At 38.5% G+C, this 20,112-nt stretch overlaps 1 protein-coding gene across 1 annotated transcript in view; it reads right to left on the reverse strand.

Annotated features, from left to right (window-relative positions):
- Positions 1–1,859: 1,859 nt before the first annotated feature.
- LOC128651853 (bone morphogenetic protein 8A-like) overlaps positions 1,860–20,112 on the reverse strand; it is a 140,111-nt gene continuing 121,858 nt past the window's right edge. Inside the window, exons 2-7 of the mRNA XM_053704839.1 lie at positions 10,915–11,107; positions 10,358–10,506; positions 9,918–10,106; positions 9,526–9,602; positions 8,522–8,632; positions 1,860–2,423 (exon numbers count right to left, since the gene is read on the reverse strand). Of these exons, the coding sequence (XP_053560814.1) occupies positions 2,274–2,423; positions 8,522–8,632; positions 9,526–9,602; positions 9,918–10,106; positions 10,358–10,506; positions 10,915–11,107 (869 nt within the window). The 3' untranslated portion in view covers positions 1,860–2,273. The remainder of the gene's footprint in view (positions 2,424–8,521; positions 8,633–9,525; positions 9,603–9,917; positions 10,107–10,357; positions 10,507–10,914; positions 11,108–20,112) is intronic.

Below are 20,112 nucleotides of genomic sequence, written 5' to 3' on the forward strand. Positions count from 1 at the left end.
CCTTCAGAAAAGGATAACAAGAGATTGAAGCAAATTTGAGAATAGAAGTAAATTGGAAAGTTGTTTAAAATGTTATGTTCTTTCCAAATCATGAAAGCATATTTTGGGGTTTCCTGTCCCTTTAAGAGCTGGGCCAGTTTTCTCTCTGCACCTGTCTAACCCCTCCTGATTGCAATCTATTTTTAAAATCCACCCTTACACAGGTGTTATAATATGGGTTGGCATATAAGATGACATTTCTTACTGAAAAAGAAATTCAAGAGAAGGAAGAAATACACTGAAAATAGAATGCTAGTAAAGATGTGATTTTAATTTCTGCTATATCTGAATCATGACAGTTTAAAGTTAGGTGGGCTATCCATTTGAGCTATCAGCTTAAGATTGAATCAAACATCAATTCAAATTTTAAAATCCTTGTCTAAAATATTACACTGTGTGTCCTAATGTCAGCACCAATGTTTCTCTTTAATACTAATGTCACATATACATACTTTCAAAGTATAATACACAATGCAACAAATGGCACTTACAAGTTCTGATGAGTGATCAATGACACAAGTATCAAGGAATTTGATTCATTAGTGATAATTTATAATGTATATTTGAATCAGATTGGCAGATGTCATAGATCATGTGATTATGCATATTCCAATAAAAAGTGGTTGAAAAATTCAATAGTGTGTGGGTTATTTAGGAGTTTGGGTCATAATTGGTGTGAAAAGTGTTGCGTCAAATATGGCGCGAAGTGGAGAGTAGGACTCGTATTACATGGCTTAAACATGGTGCACATAGATGTTTCACAAAAAATAAAAAGTAAGTTAGCTATATTATTATGTTGTTTATTTATTTCATTTTTATCTCTATATCTATTAAAACTTTGCAAAGTAAGTTAGCTATATTATTATGTTGTTTATTTATTTCATTTTTATCTCTATATCTATTAAAACTTTGCACCGAATATTTAGAAATAATATTGTCCCCTTGCTTTGTAATGAGAGACAAAGTTGTAACATAATCCATCAGTAGTAATGTATTTTTCATTATTATCCCTATATCTACTAGTGCACCAAATGTGGAGCAATAATATTGTTTGATTTAGAAAGGGTATACAAATTTAATAAAGTTTCTAATTTACTTTTATTATGTAATATACTTCATTCTCTTGCAGCATCGAACATAAGCTTTCTGTGTTTTCAGACTCCCATTGACTTTTATGGCATCCACGACCTCAAGGGTGGCTGATTGAAAAAAACGGTACTTTGAGTCGGAAAAGACGCGAGCGTAAATGTAGAATTTTTGATAACTTTGTGAGAGCTTCAAATAGTGTTGAATAGAAGGGCGAATCAACACAATTCCGCTCGAATACCACGGTTTTCAAATTGCATCGATCTGCGTCGGATTGAGATCGTGGGATCGTATTTTACGTCACAAATTTCAACATTTGCCGATCTTGACGCTTTGATAACTATGGTGGATCAATCTTGTGACAATTACGACGCGGAATTCCAGCATATTTTCAGTTGACGCTTTGATAAATAGGCCCCTTATTGTTAATAATGTTGATGTATCTGACAGTTTTATGTCTTTACTCCCACTGTGAAATAGAATTCACAGATTTGCAGAAACGTATTGACTGTGTGACTGGAGATGATTTTTACGAAGAATTTTGTATCAAATTGTAAAGTAAAGTGTTTTTTTAGTAACTTTTGTACAATTTGTCGATTTCTTAGTCTCCTATATTGCTTCAAAAAAGTTGACTTACCTTATTGCATTGCTGTAGTTATTATTACTAAATTATTCTATGCACTAATAATTACATTAACATTATATTGAGAGAGAAAAAACAGTAATTTTGAAAATATAACTTAAATAACACTTTTTATTGTATTTATACTGTCATTTTCTTATATGATGATGATATGTCCTGTATTAAATTATGTATTTGTTGATTGACTTTTTATATCCTACTTTAGTACAAATAGCTGGACTGTATGTGGAACAGGGATTTATGTTTGTCTTGATGATATATTTATGATACACAAAACATATAATTATTAATTAAATAAATTATGTTGGAAGCAAAGGTTTCAGTAAATGTGGATCTGACTAGGAAACTGGAGATTTTTTTTCTAAGGGAGCAGATGTTATATTTAGATAGAAGCATAACTTTTTCTTCCCCTTTTGATAACATTCATGATAGCAGAAATACTTTGTGTTTCATAAATCCACTTCCTGGCTCCTTTGTGTCAGGGCAAGTCCTGGACGCATCTTGTTTAGTGACAACCACATGACTTGACAACCATGTTTCGATGCTTTTTTAATACCACATTGTTGTTATTGTCATAATACAGAACTGAAGTCGCAGTTAGCTTTGTAGGAGCACAGCAGGCTTTGGGGACACTTTCTGGCTTCATTAGATGAACCTAAAAATACATAAATTAGCTCTGTCACAATGAAATTGCGAGAAAACATTTACCAGATTCTGTCCACTGTTACACAAAATATGAAAAACTAAATTCATAAAGAGCAATTCTTACTTATATAAAATTAAATAATTCAGTAGTTGGATTTTTATTATTGTAATAAAACATTTTCATGGTAAAAACTGCATTTATTAATACTGCATTTTGAGCCTTGGGTTTGATGTCTAGTTGTCTACTCACTAATCTGCATACAGAAGCATTAATAGCTGAACCTGTATTTACTGCTTATTAGTTATTGTGAACATAAGCTTTTAAAGGGATATTAAACAGAATGAGATTGTAATATACAATGCTTAATTATCGGCTAGATTACGAGTTGTGCGTTAGGGTAAAAAAGCAGCGTTAACAGGTCCTAACGCTGCTTTTTTACGCCCGCTGGTATTACGAGTCTTGCAGGTTTAGAGACACCGCACACTTTTTTGACCTTACCGCAAACCGACTTACGCAAACCTCATAAACCCTTTTTTCTATGGGACTTCCATAGCGCCGGTATTACAAGTCTGTCCTGGGAGGCCAAAAAGTGAGCGGTACACCCTACCCCGTCAAGAGTCCTAATGCATTTTAAAGTCAGTAGTTATGAGTTTTACAATACAACGCTGTAGCATAAAACTCATAACTAAAGTGCTAAAAAGTACACTAACACCCATAAACTACCTATTAACCCCTAATCTGCCGCTCCGGACATTGTCGCAACTATAATAAACATATTAACCCCTAAACCGCCGCACTCCCGCCTCGCAAACACTAGTTAAATATTATTAACCCCTAATCTGCCGTCCCTAATATCGCCGCCACCTACCTACATTTATTAACCCCTAATCTGCCGCCCCCAACGTCGCCGCCACTATACTAAATGTATTAACCCCTAAACCTAAGTCTAACCCTAACCCTAACACCCCCTAACTTAAATATAATTACAATAAATCTAAATAAAAAATTAATATTATTACCTAAATTATTCCTATTTAAAACTAAATACTAACCTGTAAAATAAACCCTAAGCTAGCTACAATATAACTAATAGTTACATTGTAGCTAGTTTAGGGTTTATTTTTATTTTACAGGCAAGTTTGTATTTATTTTAACTAGGTAGAATAGTTACTAAATAGTTATTAACTATTTAATAACTACCTAGTTAAAATAAATAAAAAAGTACCTGTAAAATAAAACCTAACCTAAGTTATAATAACACCTAACACTACACTATAATTAAATAAATTAACTAAATTAACAACAATTAAATAAATTAAATTAGCTAAAGTACAAAAAAAACAAACACTAAATTACAGAAAATAATAAACAAATTACAAGATATTTAAACTAATTACACCTAATCTAATAGCCCTATCAAAATAACCCCCCCCCCCAAAAAAAACAAAAAAAAACCTAGCCTAAACTAAACTATCAATAGCCCTTAAAAGGATTGAGCTTGCATTCTATTGGCTGATTGGATGCAATCAGCCAATAGGATTTTTCTACCTTAATTCCGATTGGCTGATAGAATTCTATCAGCCAATCGGAATCTAAGGGGCACCATCTTTGATGACGTCACTTAAAGGAACCGTCATTCAGTAAGAAGCCGTCGTTTGAAGAGGATGCTCCCCGCCGGATGTATTGAAGATGGAGCCGCTCCCCGTCGGATGGATGAAGATAGAAGATGCTGCCTGGATGAAGACTTCTGCCCGTCTGGAGGACCACTTCGCCCGGCTTGGATGAAGACTTCTTCCGGCTTCGTTGAGGACTTCGGCCCGGTTGGATAAAGACTTCTGACGCTTCCTTGAGGATGGATGTCCGGTCTTCAGAACTGTAAGTTGATCTTCAGGGGGTTAGTGTTAGGTTTTTTTAAGGGTGTATTGGGTGGGTTTTATTTTTTAAATTAGGGTTTGGGCCGCAAAAGAGCTAACTGCCCTTTTAAGGGCAATGCCCATCCAAATGCCCTTTTCAGGGCAATGGGGAGCTTAGGTTTTTTTAGATAGTATTTTATTTGGGGGGTTGGTTGTATTTTTTGTTACAGGTAAAAGAGCTGATAATAAATAAATAAATATAATGTAGGTGTCGGCGATGCTGGGGGCAGCAGATTAGGGGTTCATAAGTATAATGTAAGTGGCGGCGGTGTCCGGAGCGGCAGATTAGGGGTTAATAAATATAATACAGGTGTCGGCGATGTTGGGGCGGCAGATTAGGGGTTAATAAGTGTAAGATTAGGGGTGTTTAGACTCGGGGTTCATGTTAGGGTGTTAGGTGTAAACATAACTTTTATTTCCCCATAGGCTGCTTTAAGATTTAAGCTGGTTTTTGGCAGGTGTTAGACTTTTTCTCAGCCGGCTCTCCCCGTTGATTCCTATGGGGAAATCGTGCACAAGCACGTACGACCAGCTCACCGCTGACTTAAGCAGCGCTGGTATTGGAGTGCGGTAAGGAGCACAATTTTGCTCTACATTCACTTCTTGTCTTTTAACGCCGGGTTTGTAAAAACCCGTAATACCAGCGCTGTAGGAAAGTGACAATATATTTACTATACTTACAATATATTTACTATATGGCCCAAGGTATGTAGACATCCTTAATAATTATCAAGTTTCAGCCACAACCATTTCTAACAGGTGCATAAAACAGCTGTACAGAAGCCTCACATCAACATGCAAAAGGCCAAGTTTAGGCTGCAGTGGTGTAAAGAATCTGAATGTGGTGAATGCCAGGAGAAAACTACCTACTGGAATGCATTGGGCCTACTGTAAATTTTGGTGGAATAATGGCCTGGGGCTGTTTTTCAAGGTTTGAACTAGGCCTCTTAGTTCCAGTGAAGTTTCATCTTAATGCTACAGAATAAAAATACATTTTAGACAATTGGATGCTTACAACTTTGTGGCAACAGTTTTGGGAAAGCCCTTCCTGTTCAAGCATGATTGTACCCCTATGCACAATGTGAGGCCCATAAACACATAGTTTGGTGTGGAGAAACTTGAGTGACCTGCACAGATCCCTGACTTAAACCAAAATGAACACTTTCTGGATAAACTGGAATACAGTTTGCAAGCCAGACCTTCTCGTCCAACATTGTGCCTGACCTCACAAATGCTCTTTTTGTTGGAAAGTACAAATTCTCACAGAAACACTACAAAATCTTGTAAAGCCTTCTCAGATGATTGGCAGCTGTTATAGCTGCAAAGGGGGAGCCAACTCGATATTAATGCCAATGGTTTTGGAACTGGATGTCCAACAAGCTGATATAGATGTGATGGTCAGGTGTCCACATACTTTTGGAAATATATATATATGTATGTGTAAGCCAGGGACTCAGTGACATCCCCTTTATTGACTTTTGTGGACCATTATTTGTAACCATTTGTCAAGTATATGGCATCCTATCTGAGGGATTCTATTTAATTTATTGATATTATAAAGGATGTACAGATTGAGCCACAGTTGATTCTGGTCATGGCTGATGTGACTAATCTGTACACCATCATCCCACACACAGAAGGCAAAGCCAGCATTATGAGGGCATTGCATCAATACCTGTGTGTGGAACCACCAGCAGAATTTCTACTCCAGCATTTGGATTTGAATTTGGGCTTGAACTAATTCTGGTTTGAGAACCAGTTTTATAAAACCAGTTTTATAAACAGATTGCAGGAATAGCAATGTGGTCCAATTTGGCCCCATCATACGCCAACCTGTACATAGAGTTTTATGAAACCATGGAATTGACAGTGTATGACACACCGGAAATAGTTTTTTACAGGTGTTATGTTGATGATGTCTTCCTAATATGGAACAATGATGAAGATCATCTTACATCCTGGTTTTGAAGACTTGAATTCTTTGAATAGCCCTATCAAGTTCAAAATATGTCACAGTCTGGACCAGATTGATTTCCTAGATCTCAGGATCTATAAAGATGGAAACCATCTAGGTACTACATTATTCAAAAAAACAACAGACAGGAAGTCTATGCTTCATGCAAAAAGCTGCCATCCAGGATAATTACTCAGAGCAATCCAGAAGACACAGATTGGAGGGGTGGCAAGAAATAACAGTGATTATGGCAGCAGACAGGTTCAAATGGAATCAATGGCCCACAAATTTCTTGAAAGAGGAGTCCATCCTAATGATATCTTCCAAAGTATGGAGGCTTGCAAAATACAGGATAAATCTGATAAATGCATTCCTCCTGAACAGCCAGGACACCAAAGACTGACTTTCCCCACAACATATAACCCCGATATCAAGAACATTGGTCAAATATTGATCCAACATTGGCATATCCTGAGCAGTGACCCTGAATTGCCTTTTGGGGAACATGATATCCCCAGAGTAGAATTTAAATGTAATAAAACTTATGAGATCAACTGGTTTGATCAATCACAGGCATTGCTATAAGAAAACCACATGCATTTCTATGATACCCTATACCAAATTTAGTTACCCGAACATTAATAAGAAATACTATATACGCCACTTCTTAACCTGCACTACCAAATATGTTGTCTATTTTTAAGTTGTAATTGTGGCCTATTTTATGTGGGGAAAACCACAGATAATGCACAGATTCAAACAGCGAATAATAAATCAGCCAGAGAAGATCAACCCATGCTCAACATTTTAAAGATGCTGGTCACAACATCAGTGATCTAAGGTTCACTCAGATAGAGTCCCCTGAATATAGGGGGAGACCGAAACAGGAGGCTATTACAATTGAAGTGTTGTTAGATATATAAACTACAAACTATACATCCATAGGGTTTGAACAGTTCCCTAAACTGGCACTGCTTTCTCCCATAGGATATTAGATGTTCTCTTCCACAGGTTAATAGAGACCCCTGATGAGATAGAGGGACTTCTAAGTCCTTTTGCTATTATGCTCCTGCTGGATATGTATTTCTATGCGTTGTGCTAACTATATGGCTGTAGACAACACTAGGTTGTAGATTAGACGTAGTAAGAGCATTGGGTATTGTACGAGTTAGAGATATTAACAATGGCCCTGTTTTACATATTGAGATAGCGCATTAGGTTCTAATGTGAGTGGTCAGTATGGAGGGATAATCATACAGTAGATTTATGGCCATTAACACATTGGATTAAGAAGGGATATTTTGAAGTTCAGTTGTGTTGTGTCTTGAAGGTATACAAAGTATCTGTTCCATATTAGAACTGTGATAGGGGCGTGGCCTCATACTGTACTACTTAATACCTGCTCCATTCTTTTCCACATTGTAATAATAGGATAGTGAGTATCCAGGAGTATAGGTTTATTATTTTGGGGTGGTCCCTTCATCTCCGCCTGACAGTGTCTACTGTTGTGAACCCTTCACACCTGCATTTTGTTTAACAAAAATGAAGCATACTGAACCAGAATCTCAGTATTAAAGATCAAGTTTTAATTTAATCATTAAACTGAGAAGCAACGCTTTAATAAGTTAAATTTTGGAACATCCAAACCAATCATGTTACCATGTTAAACACAATAAGAAAACAACATGAATTTGGAGGTATCTTAACAACTTAAAATTGTCATATTACATTTGTAATATATTTCTCGTTCCATAGTGAGGAGGTTTTTGACAGGTAAATCCCGGTTTGATTGGGTTAAGATGTGCATTTCAAAATCCACTAAAGAATATGCCTGTATATGTACAAAAATGGTTATGGGCAGAATTATTGATTATTGATTTTTGTGTAGGCAAACTACTGCAATATGGTAAACTGCATATACACACGAGCACCGCTCCAAGTGCCAGTAATATCACACATAAAATCCCTACCCTTTCTTGGAATATGTGTGAGTGAACAAGAAAAGTACCATTTAAGTATTTATAAATTCACAAAGAAATTAATGGGACTTAGACTATAGTGTGTGTGTTTGTTTTTTTATTTTTCCTACTGTATAACAACAGTTTAAATCAATAGTTACAGGTACATGGGATTATGGGAAAAGATACATCCAAATTTGTTTGTGTTGCTAGAATGGCGGTAAAACACTTTAATTCTTTTGTTTCTTATTTACAGTTGTTGGACTGAATTCCTGCACTTACCAGAGATTGCAAAATGGCATGATTGGTGGCATTCATACAGGAGTCAAGCGGAAATGAACAGTCACCTTCACAGTAAAAGGCTGAATATCCCTGAGGAGCTATCACCCAGTCCTAAAGAAAAATGGAACATGTATTGTCAAGTCATCCACTCCATAGATAAATAAGCACACAAAAAAAGATCAGAAAGGAAAAACTTGCTGTGCTATAAACCTTCCAAAAAAGAAAATTCATGAGCTAATAAAAAATGGAGAACAAAAGATTTTTATTCAGACGAGCTGGGGCAATGCTATTATTACAGTTATTTTAGGTTTTTAAGAAGTCAAAGAAGTCCTGACGCTTCAAAAAGAGAAGTAAAAAAATCATATGAATTTAAAGTGTTTTTGGATAGATTAAAATCCCACTGTCAAATTCTCTTTGTACAAAGTATTGCAGGAGTTGAAATGGTGCCAACCCAGTAAAGAAGCACATGATAAACAGGTTTTCTAAAGATTAATAAAAAAAATGTAATTGCTCTCTTGAAAGGATTGTAGCTGCCCCCCCATGATCAGGATCAATCCTCCGTCTTTCTTCCTAAATAGGTAATGCTTTCATGAAGAGCGGGATGTATATAGGATACGGTTACCATATTGCCGCTTTAAGGGGGGACATAAGAAAAAAAATATATGTCAGGGTTCTAATAATGAAACATTATTCAAACATTTCTTTAAACAGTCCCTGACATGTATTTTCCATAAGTGTCCTTCCGTAAAGCACCAATATGGCAACCCTAATATAGGATGGTGGTGGCATACTTAAAGACCTCTACAATGTTTCTGCTTTAAGAAGGGGGGACACTATAGACTAGTACCTGAATATGTGAAGAAACATTTAAGTATAGATCTTGCTTTTTGTTAAATTGGTTAGCTCATGGACTAATCAGGACTAATTTGACATCAGCTGTCAAAATCCATACTTCTATACACATTTTATCTTTTAATAGCTATTATACCTAAAAAACAAATTACCAGCCATCCCAGGTCCCGAAAGCTGACGTAGAGCTCATGCCTTTTGCACACCTGTCTCCCATCAGAATGCACATGATCTAAAAAGAGAAATGAAATAATATTTGGTAATAGTATATACTTAAACTAAAGTAACACTCTGTGACCTGTTCATTCTATGGCTAGGACTGGACATTTCCACTAGTCTAATAACATGGGCTCCCAAGAAATTGTACAATAAGTAATTTGTTTTTTTAAATGTATTTAACACTGAGGGGACTAGCAACTTTTTCTTTCCAGACTAGTAACTTTACCCTCTGACTATACGGATATTTCACTGCTCCTGAATATGACTTATATATGGGCAAATAAATAAACAGCTAACAGTTGGTGTAGACCTTCCTCTCCTTTCTTACCAACAATGCCAGGAAGCTTGTTAGGATGTGACAAATCATTATTTTTCTTCTGCTGTCGTTTTTTCAGTTGTTTCACTGCTCGTGTGGATCTATTGCGACTCGCCCGAAAAAATGTGACCATAAAGGGTTGTTTGGAACGTGGTCCTCTTCTTCCCAAGAGTCCTGCAAAACTTGGATCCATGCTTTGTCCTGTTACATTAAAAATGTATATATTAAAACAGTTGTTATATATATTTATGTAATAGGCAATTACTTTCAGCATCAATTGCATAATTTATTTTTTAGCTTGTAATACTTTTTTAGATTTACATTTGGTATTAGCTACCCAATTATTATTATTATTATTTTCAAATATGCTCCATTTAATTGTTATTGATGGAGGCTTAATAAATGACTACACACTTAATAAACATGAAATAACTGAGCATATTTATATTTACCGTCATCATTCTCCACATACAGCCGAAGCCCTAAGTTATATTTGGAGTTACGTAACCAATGATTACTGGCAGCTGTGACATCAAAAACCAGCCATCCTTCATCCCCTGCCAGGATGCCTTCATGGTCCAATAAAGTTAATTCGGGTTCCCTATACATATAAAAAATAATAATCAGATATTCTGCACTATAGTCAACCTAAAGGGAAGTGGAAGTCAAAATTCTAATTTAATGTTTCAGATAATGATTCAGAGCATGCAATTAGTTTAAACTTAACCCATTTCCATGAGAGCAAATTAAATTGGCCCAAGAATGACCACTGTAAAGCCACAGTGTTTGCAACAATCTTTGCAACAATGTTTTATATACATATAGTGCTCAAGACACGTGCACACTTCTAAGTATACCCCAGTATGTTCCTGTTTAAAGTTTCCATAAAGTAGACGAAGACAAAGGTAAATTTGACAATAGAAGTGAAAATATTGTTAAAATTGTGCGCTCTATTTGAATCATAAAAGTGTAATATACTAAAATATATATATACAAAAATATAGAGCACCTATTGCCATGTTGTCTGTGTATCTCGTAGACACTGATATGAAGAGTTCGGTTATAGTGCCGTGAAAAGCTGCGTGTCTTAAATAGGCGAAGCTCAGCTGCTGTTACTGATTCTCCTGTTGGAATCTGAGTCATGTCGAACTTGAACTCTTTCCAGTAAGGCTTCTGTTGGAATATATCTCTGTCATTTTCAACTGTAAAAGGAAATGTCAGAAATGAGATTTGTGTATACTTTGGTGCCTCAGCATTATGAACTTTAAGAGCTATTAAACTCATGTTTCTTACATTTAAAAAATGGTAGTTTCAAATGTATTGCAGTTATTTATTTTTGGAAATTGTATGTTCCCAACCTGATTAAATAAACATATTTTTATGCTAATGATGTTATGACCCTGTTTACCAATTGAGGTGTAGAAGTAGTCCTTAACATCCAGTAAGCAATCTGCCCACTTAAAGGGGCAGTCTACTTGAACATTTTTATTGTTTAAAAAGATTGATAATCCCTTTATTACCCATTCCCCTTGTTTGCATAATGATATTACTACACTTTTTACCTATGTGATTACCTTGTTTCTAAGCCTCTGCAGACTTGACTTATCTCAGTTATTTGGACAGACTTGCATTTTAGCCAATCAGTGGTGACTCATAAATAACTCCACGAGAGTGAGCACAATGTTTTCTATATGACACACATGAACTAGCAGTGTCTAACTGTGAAAAACTGTCAAAATCCACTGAGATAAGAGGCTGCCTTAAACAGCTTAGAAATTAGCATATGAGCCTACCTAGGTTTAGTTTTTAACTAAGAATACCAAGAGAACAAAGCAAATTTGATGATAAAAGTCAATTGGAAAGTTTTTTTAAAAATTGCATTCCCTATCTGAATCATGAAAGTTTAATTTTAACTTGACTGTCCCTTTAAACTTGTACTTCCTGGGCATTTTTTTTTATCAATTTAAAGATGTAAAACTCAAAATTTAGGACCATATAAAGGGCCATATTACAAGTGGAGCATTATTTAACGATCCCACTCGAACCTTAACTACGCTAGCTTTTTGCAAGCGTTGGGTAGCGCTTGTATTACACGTTGAAAGTGGAAAAAAGCCTAACACCCTACTTGCGCGCAAACACAATCACATATTCTTAAGTGCGCTAACCCGAATATTTCACATTTTAATGTTCTTCATATAGCAGAATATGTTCTATTTATTCATAAATGCATATTTCTACAGATCTCTGATTGTATTTTGGTACAATATAGATCTATTCTTTATATATATATAAATAAAATACATACTTTTTTGAATTTTCTTTTATTAGCTGGTGTTATTATGAGTGTAACTGTACTTTGTAATGTATTTTTTTAACGTGTTTTATGAGACTTTTTGTTTCGCAAAACAGTTAACCAGAGCTCTGAGGTCACGCTATCCCAACAAACGTTAACTTCAATTGCACTTAAGCGATTGCGTTCACTATCAACTTGTAATACAAGCGCTACACCCGATGCCCGCAAACACCTGCGATAAACCCCTTTTCGTTCGTGAGTAACTGTTAGCAATCCACTCGTAATCTATCACAAAATGTTTCATTATGCACAGGAAAACAATCTTTGTAATATACTTACATTATTTATTCATCCCCTTTTATGGAATTTAATTCTGGAAATTGTGTAGATTTTACACGTTGATTGTAGCATTCAACTCTTTTTAGTCCCTTTAAACAGAATTAACTTTACCTATTTATTGCTACCATCTCACATTTATGTGTGCCTATCCCAATAGGTGACATCATAAAATTGTGAAATAAGATTTTAATTATGTGGCTATTTCATCACAGGATTTCATACTAGACTATGTCATACCATTCTATCTAGAAGCTTTGAGCTTTAAGAGTCTTAAATTTAAAGGGATATGAAACATAAAAAAATATTTTGTGATTCAGGCAGAGCGTATCATTTAAAATAAAAAGTTTTCCAGTTGACTTCTATTAACATTTTATTTGTTGTCCGTGACTAGCCCTTGCAGTGTCCGCCACAACCTTAAAAAAAAAAAAAACATGTAGTGTGAATAAAGTTAGTGGCTTGTCAAGAGACTGCTAGCGATATTGGGCGATAAGTTATGGAATAAATAAAGCCTGATTGAAATACTGGATGTGTATCTGCATCTGTATAATAACACCCAGCACTATACAAAGACACAGTAGTGACACTGGCACACGGGTATAGCCAGACAAGGCTTTGTTATAGGGTCTGTGGCATCTGCATAACACCCAGCGCTATATAATGACACAGTAGTGACACTGGCACATGGGTATAGCCAGAGGAGGGATGGTTATAGAGTCAGTGGTATCTGCATCTGTATAATAACACCCAGCTCTATACAAAGACACAGTAGTGACACTGGCACATGGGTATAGGGTCAGTGGTATCTGCATCTGTATAATAACACCCAGCACTATATAATGACACAGTAGTGACACTGGCACATGGGTATAGCCAGAAAAGGGCTGGTTATAGGGTCAGTGGTATCTGCATCAGTATAATAACACCCAGCACTATATAATGACACAGTAGTGACACTGGCACATGGGTATAGCCAGATAAGGGCTGGTTATAGGGTCAGTCGTATCTGCATCAGTATACTAACACCCAGCACTATATAATGACACAGTAGTGACACTGGCACATGCATATAGCCAGACAAGGGCTGGTCATAGGGTCAGTGGTATCTGCATCAGTATAATAACACCCAGCACTATATGATGACACAGTAGTGACACTGGCACATGCGTATAGCCAGAGGAAGGCTGGTTATAGGATCAGTGGTATCTGCAACAGTATACTAACACCCAGCACTATATAATGACACAGTAGTGACACTGGCACATGCGTATAGCCAGAGGAAGGCTGGTTATAGGATCAGTGGTATCGGCATCAGTATACTAACACCCAGCACTATATAATGACACAGTGTGACACTGGCACATGGGTATAGCCAGAGGAGGGCTGGTTATAGGGTCAGTGGTATCTGCATCAGTATACTAACACCCAGCACTATATAATGACACAGTAGTGACACTGGCACATGGGTATAGCCAGAGGAGGGCTGGTCATAGGGTCAGTGGTATCTGCATCAGTATAATAACACCCAGCACTATATTATAACACAGTAGTGACACTGGCACATGGGTATAGCCAGAGGAGGGCTGGTTATAGGGTCAGTAGTATCTGCATCAGTATAATAACACCCAGCGCTATATAATGACACAGTAGTGACACTGGCACATAGGTATAGCCAGAGGAGGGCTGGTTATAGGATAAGTGGTATCTGCATCAGTATAATAACACCAAGCACTATATAATGACACAGTAGTGACACTGGCACATGGGTATAACCTGACAAGGGCTGGTTATAGGATCAGTAGTATCTGCATCAGTATAATAACACCCAGCACTATATAATGACACAGTAGTGACACTGGCACATGGGTATAGCCAGAAAAGGGCTGGTTATAGGGTCAGTGGTATTTGCATCAGTATAATAACACCCAGCACTATATAATGACACAGTAGTGACACTGGCACATGGGTATAGCCAGATAAGGGCTGGTTATAGGGTCAGTCGTATCTGCATCAGTATACTAACACCCAGCACTATATAATGACACAGTAGTGACACTGGCACATGCATATAGCCAGACAAGGGCTGGTCATAGGGTCAGTGGTATCTGCATCAGTATAATAACACCCAGCACTATATGATGACACAGTAGTGACACTGGCACATGCGTATAGCCAGAGGAAGGCTGGTTATAGGATCAGTGGTATCTGCAACAGTATACTAACACCCAGCACTATATAATGACACAGTAGTGACACTGGCACATGCGTATAGCCAGAGGAAGGCTGGTTATAGGATCAGTGGTATCGGCATCAGTATACTAACACCCAGCACTATATAATGACACAGTGTGACACTGGCACATGGGTATAGCCAGAGGAGGGCTGGTTATAGGGTCAGTGGTATCTGCATCAGTATACTAACACCCAGCACTATATAATGACACAGTAGTGACACTGGCACATGGGTATAGCCAGAGGAGGGCTGGTCATAGGGTCAGTGGTATCTGCATCAGTATAATAACACCCAGCACTATATTATAACACAGTAGTGACACTGGCACATGGGTATAGCCAGAGGAGGGCTGGTTATAGGGTCAGTAGTATCTGCATCAGTATAATAACACCCAGCGCTATATAATGACACAGTAGTGACACTGGCACATAGGTATAGCCAGAGGAGGGCTGGTTATAGGATAAGTGGTATCTGCATCAGTATAATAACACCAAGCACTATATAATGACACAGTAGTGACACTGGCACATGGGTATAACCTGACAAGGGCTGGTTATAGGATCAGTAGTATCTGCATCAGTATAATAACACCCAGCGCTATATAATGACACAGTAGTGACACTGGCACATGGGTATAGCCAGACAAGGGCTGGTCATAGGGTCAGTGGTATCTGCATCAGTATAATAACACCCAGCACTATATAATGACACAGTACTGACACTGGTACATGCGTATAGCCAGAGGAAGGCTGGTTATAGGATCAGTGGTATCTGCATCAGTATACTAACACCCAGCACTATATAATGACACAGAAGTGACACTGGCACATGCGTATAGCCAGAGGAAGGCTGGTTATAGGATCAGTGGTATCTGCATCAGTATACTAACACCCAGCACTATATAATGACACAGTAGTGACACTGGCACATGGATATAGCCAGAGGAGGACTGGTTATAGGGTCAATGGTATCTGCATCAGTATAATAACACCCAGCACTATATAATGACACAGTAGTGACACTGGTACATGCGTATAGCCAGAGGAAGGCTGGTTCTAGGATCAGTGGTATCTGCATCAGTATAATAACACGTAACAATATATAATGACACAGTAGTGACACTGGCACATGGGTATAGCCAGAGGAGGGCTGGTTATAGGATCAGTGGTATATGTATCAGTATAATAACACCCAGCACTATATAATGACACAGTAGTGACACTGGCACATGGGTTTAGCCAGAGGAGGGCTGGTTATAGGATCAGTGGTATCTGTATCAGTATAATAACACCAAGCACTATATAATGACACAGTAGTGACACTGGCACATGGGTATAGCCAGACAAGGGCTGGTTATAGGATCAGTGGTATCTGCATCAGTATAATAACACCCAGCACTATATAATGACACAGTAGTGACACTGGCACATGGGTATAGCCAGAGGAGCGCTGGTTATAGGATCAGTGGAATCTGCATCAGTATAATAGCATCCAGCGCTATATAATCATACAGTAGTGACACTGGCACATGGGTATAGCCAGAGGAGGGCTGGTTCTAAAATTAGTGGTATCTGCTTCACCATATTAACTCCCACCACTATATAATGACACAGTAGTGACACTGGCACATGGGTATAGCCAGAGGAGGGCTGGTTATAGAATCAGTGGTATCTGCATCGTTATAATAACACCCAGCACTATATAATGACACAGTAGTGACACTGGCACATGCGTATAGCCAGAGGAAGGCTGGTTATAGGGTCAGTGGTATCTGCATCAGTATAATAACACCCAGCGCTATATAATGACACAGTAGTGACACTGGCACATGGGTATAGCCAAACAAGGGCAGGTTATAGGATCAGTGGTATCTGCATCAGTATAATAACACCCAGCACTATATAATGACACAGTAGTGACACTGGCACATGGGTATAGCCAGAGGAAGGCTGGTTATAGGGTCAGTGGTATCTGCATCAGTATAATAACACCCAGCGCTATATAATGACACAGTAGTGACACTGGCACATGGGTATAGCCAAACAAGGGCTGGTAATAGGATCAGTGGTATCTGTATCAGTATAATAACACCCAGTACTATATAATGACACAGTAGTGACACTGGCACATGGGTATAGCCAGAGGAGGGCTGGTTATAGAATCATTGGTATCTGCATCAGTATAATAACAACCAGCATTATATAATGACACAGTAGTGACACTGGCACATGGGTATAGCCAGAGGAAGGCTGGTTATAGGATCAGTGGTATCTGCATCAGTATAATAACACCAAGCACTATACAAAGACACAGAAGTGACACTGGCTCATGGGTATAGCCAGAGGAGGGCTGGTAATAGGATCAGTGGTATCTGCATCAGTATAATAACACCCAGCACTATATAATGACACAGTATTGACACTGGTTCATGGGTATAACCAGAGGAGGGCTGGTTATAGGATCAGTGGTATCTGCATCAGTATAATAACACCCAGCGCTATATAATGACACAGTAGTGACACTGGCACATGGGTATAGCCAGAGGAGGGCTGGTTATAGGGTCAGTGGTATCTGCATCTGTATAATAACACCCAGCTCTATACAAAGACACAGTAGTGACACTGGCTCATGGGTATAACCAGAGAAGGGCTGGTTATAGGATCAGTGGTATCTGCATCAGTATAATAACACCCAGCACTATATAATGACACAGTAGTGACACTGGCACATGGGTATAGCCAGAGGAGGGCTGGTTATAGGATCAGTGGTATCTGCATCAGTATAATAACACCCAGCGCTATATAATGACACAGTAGTGACACTGGCTCATGGGTATAGCCAGAGGAGGGCTGGTAATAGGATCAGTGGTATCTGCATCAGTGGTAACTCCCACCACTATATAATGACACAGTAGTGACACTGGCACATGGGTATAGCCAGAGGAGGGCTGGTTATAGAATCAGTGGTATCTGCATCGTTATAATAACACCCAGCACTATATAATGACACAGTAGTGACACTGGCACATGCGTATAGCCAGAGGAAGGCTGGTTATAGGGTCAGTGGTATCTGCATCAGTATAATAACACCCAGCGCTATATAATGACACAGTAGTGACACTGGCACATGGGTATAGCCAAACAAGGGCAGGTTATAGGATCAGTGGTATCTGCATCAGTATAATAACACCCAGCACTATATAATGACACAGTAGTGACACTGGCACATGCGTATAGCCAGAGGAAGGCTGGTTATAGGGTCAGTGGTATCTGCATCAGTATAATAACACCCAGCGCTATATAATGACACAGTAGTGACACTGGCACATGGGTATAGCCAAACAAGGGCTGGTAATAGGATCAGTGGTATCTGTATCAGTATAATAACACCCAGTACTATATAATGACACAGTAGTGACACTGGCACATGGGTATAGCCAGAGGAGGGCTGGTTATAGAATCATTGGTATCTGCATCAGTATAATAACAACCAGCATTATATAATGACACAGTAGTGACACTGGCACATGGGTATAGCCAGAGGAAGGCTGGTTATAGGATCAGTGGTATCTGCATCAGTATAATAACACCAAGCACTATACAAAGACACAGAAGTGACACTGGCTCATGGGTATAGCCAGAGGAGGGCTGGTAATAGGATCAGTGGTATCTGCATCAGTATAATAACACCCAGCACTATATAATGACACAGTATTGACACTGGTTCATGGGTTTAACCAGAGGAGGGCTGGTTATAGGATCAGTGGTATCTGCATCAGTATAATAACACCCAGCGCTATATAATGACACAGTAGTGACACTGGCACATGGGTATAGCCAGAGGAGGGCTGGTTATAGGGTCAGTGGTATCTGCATCTGTATAATAACACCCAGCTCTATACAAAGACACAGTAGTGACACTGGCTCATGGGTATAACCAGAGAAGGGCTGGTTATAGGATCAGTGGTATCTGCATCATTATAATAACACCCAGCACTATATAATGACACAGTAGTGACACTGGCACATGGGTATAGCCAGAGGAGGGCTGGTTATAGGATCAGTGGTATCTGCATCAGTATAATAACACCCAGCGCTATATAATGACACAGTAGTGACACTGGCTCATGGGTATAGCCAGAGGAGGGCTGGTAATAGGATCAGTGGTATCTGCATCAGTATAATAACACCCAGCACTATATAATGACACAGTAGTGACACTGGCACATGGGTATAGCCAGAGGAAGGCTGGTTATAGGATCAGTAGAATCTGCATCAGTATAATAACACCCAGCACTATACAATGACACAGTAGTGACACTGGCACATGGGTATAGCCAAACAAGGGCTGGTAATAGGATCAGTGGTATCTGCATCAGTATAATAACACCCAGCACTATATAATGACACAGTAGTGACACTGGCACATGGGTATAGCCAGAGGAGGGCTGGTTATAGGATCAGTGGTATCTGTATCAGTATAATAACACCCAGCACTATATAATGACACACTAGTGACACTGGTTCATGGGTATAACCAGAGGAGGGCTGGTTATAGGATCAGTGGTATCTGAATCAGTATAATAACACCCAGCACTATATAATGACACAGTAGTGACACTGGCACATGGGTATAGCCAGAGGAAGGCTGGTTATAGGATCAGTAGAATCTGCATCAGTATAATAACACCCAACACTATATAATGACACAGTAGTGACACTGGCACATATGTATAGCCAGAGGAAGGCTTGTTATAGAATCAGTGGTATCTGCATCTGTATAATAACACCCAGCACTATATAATGACACAGTAGTGACACTGGCACATGGGTATAGCCAGAGGAGGGCTGGTTATAGGGTCAGTGGTATCTGCATCAGTATAATAACACCCAGCACTATATAATGACACAGTAGTGACACTGGCACATGGGTATAGCCAGAGGAGGGCTGGTTATAGGATCAGTGGTATCTGCATCAGTATAATAACACCAAGCACTATATAATGACACAGTAGTGACACTGGCACATGGGTATAGCCAGAGGAGGGCTGGTTATAGGATCAGTGGTATCTGTATCAGTATAATAACACCCAGCACTATATAATGACACACTAGTGACACTGGTTCATGGGTATAACCAGAGGAGGGCTGGTTATAGGATCAGTGGTATCTGCATCAGTATAATAACACCCAGCACTATATAATGACACAGTAGTGACACTGGCACATGGGTATAGCCAGAGGAAGGCTGGTTATAGGATCAGTAGAATCTGCATCAGTATAATAACACCCAGCACTATATAATGACACAGTAGTGACACTGGCACATGGGTATAGCCAGAGGAA

This window comes from Bombina bombina, chromosome 3 (assembly GCF_027579735.1).
Source record: "Bombina bombina isolate aBomBom1 chromosome 3, aBomBom1.pri, whole genome shotgun sequence".
In the NCBI taxonomy this organism is placed as follows: Eukaryota; Metazoa; Chordata; class Amphibia; order Anura; family Bombinatoridae; genus Bombina; species Bombina bombina.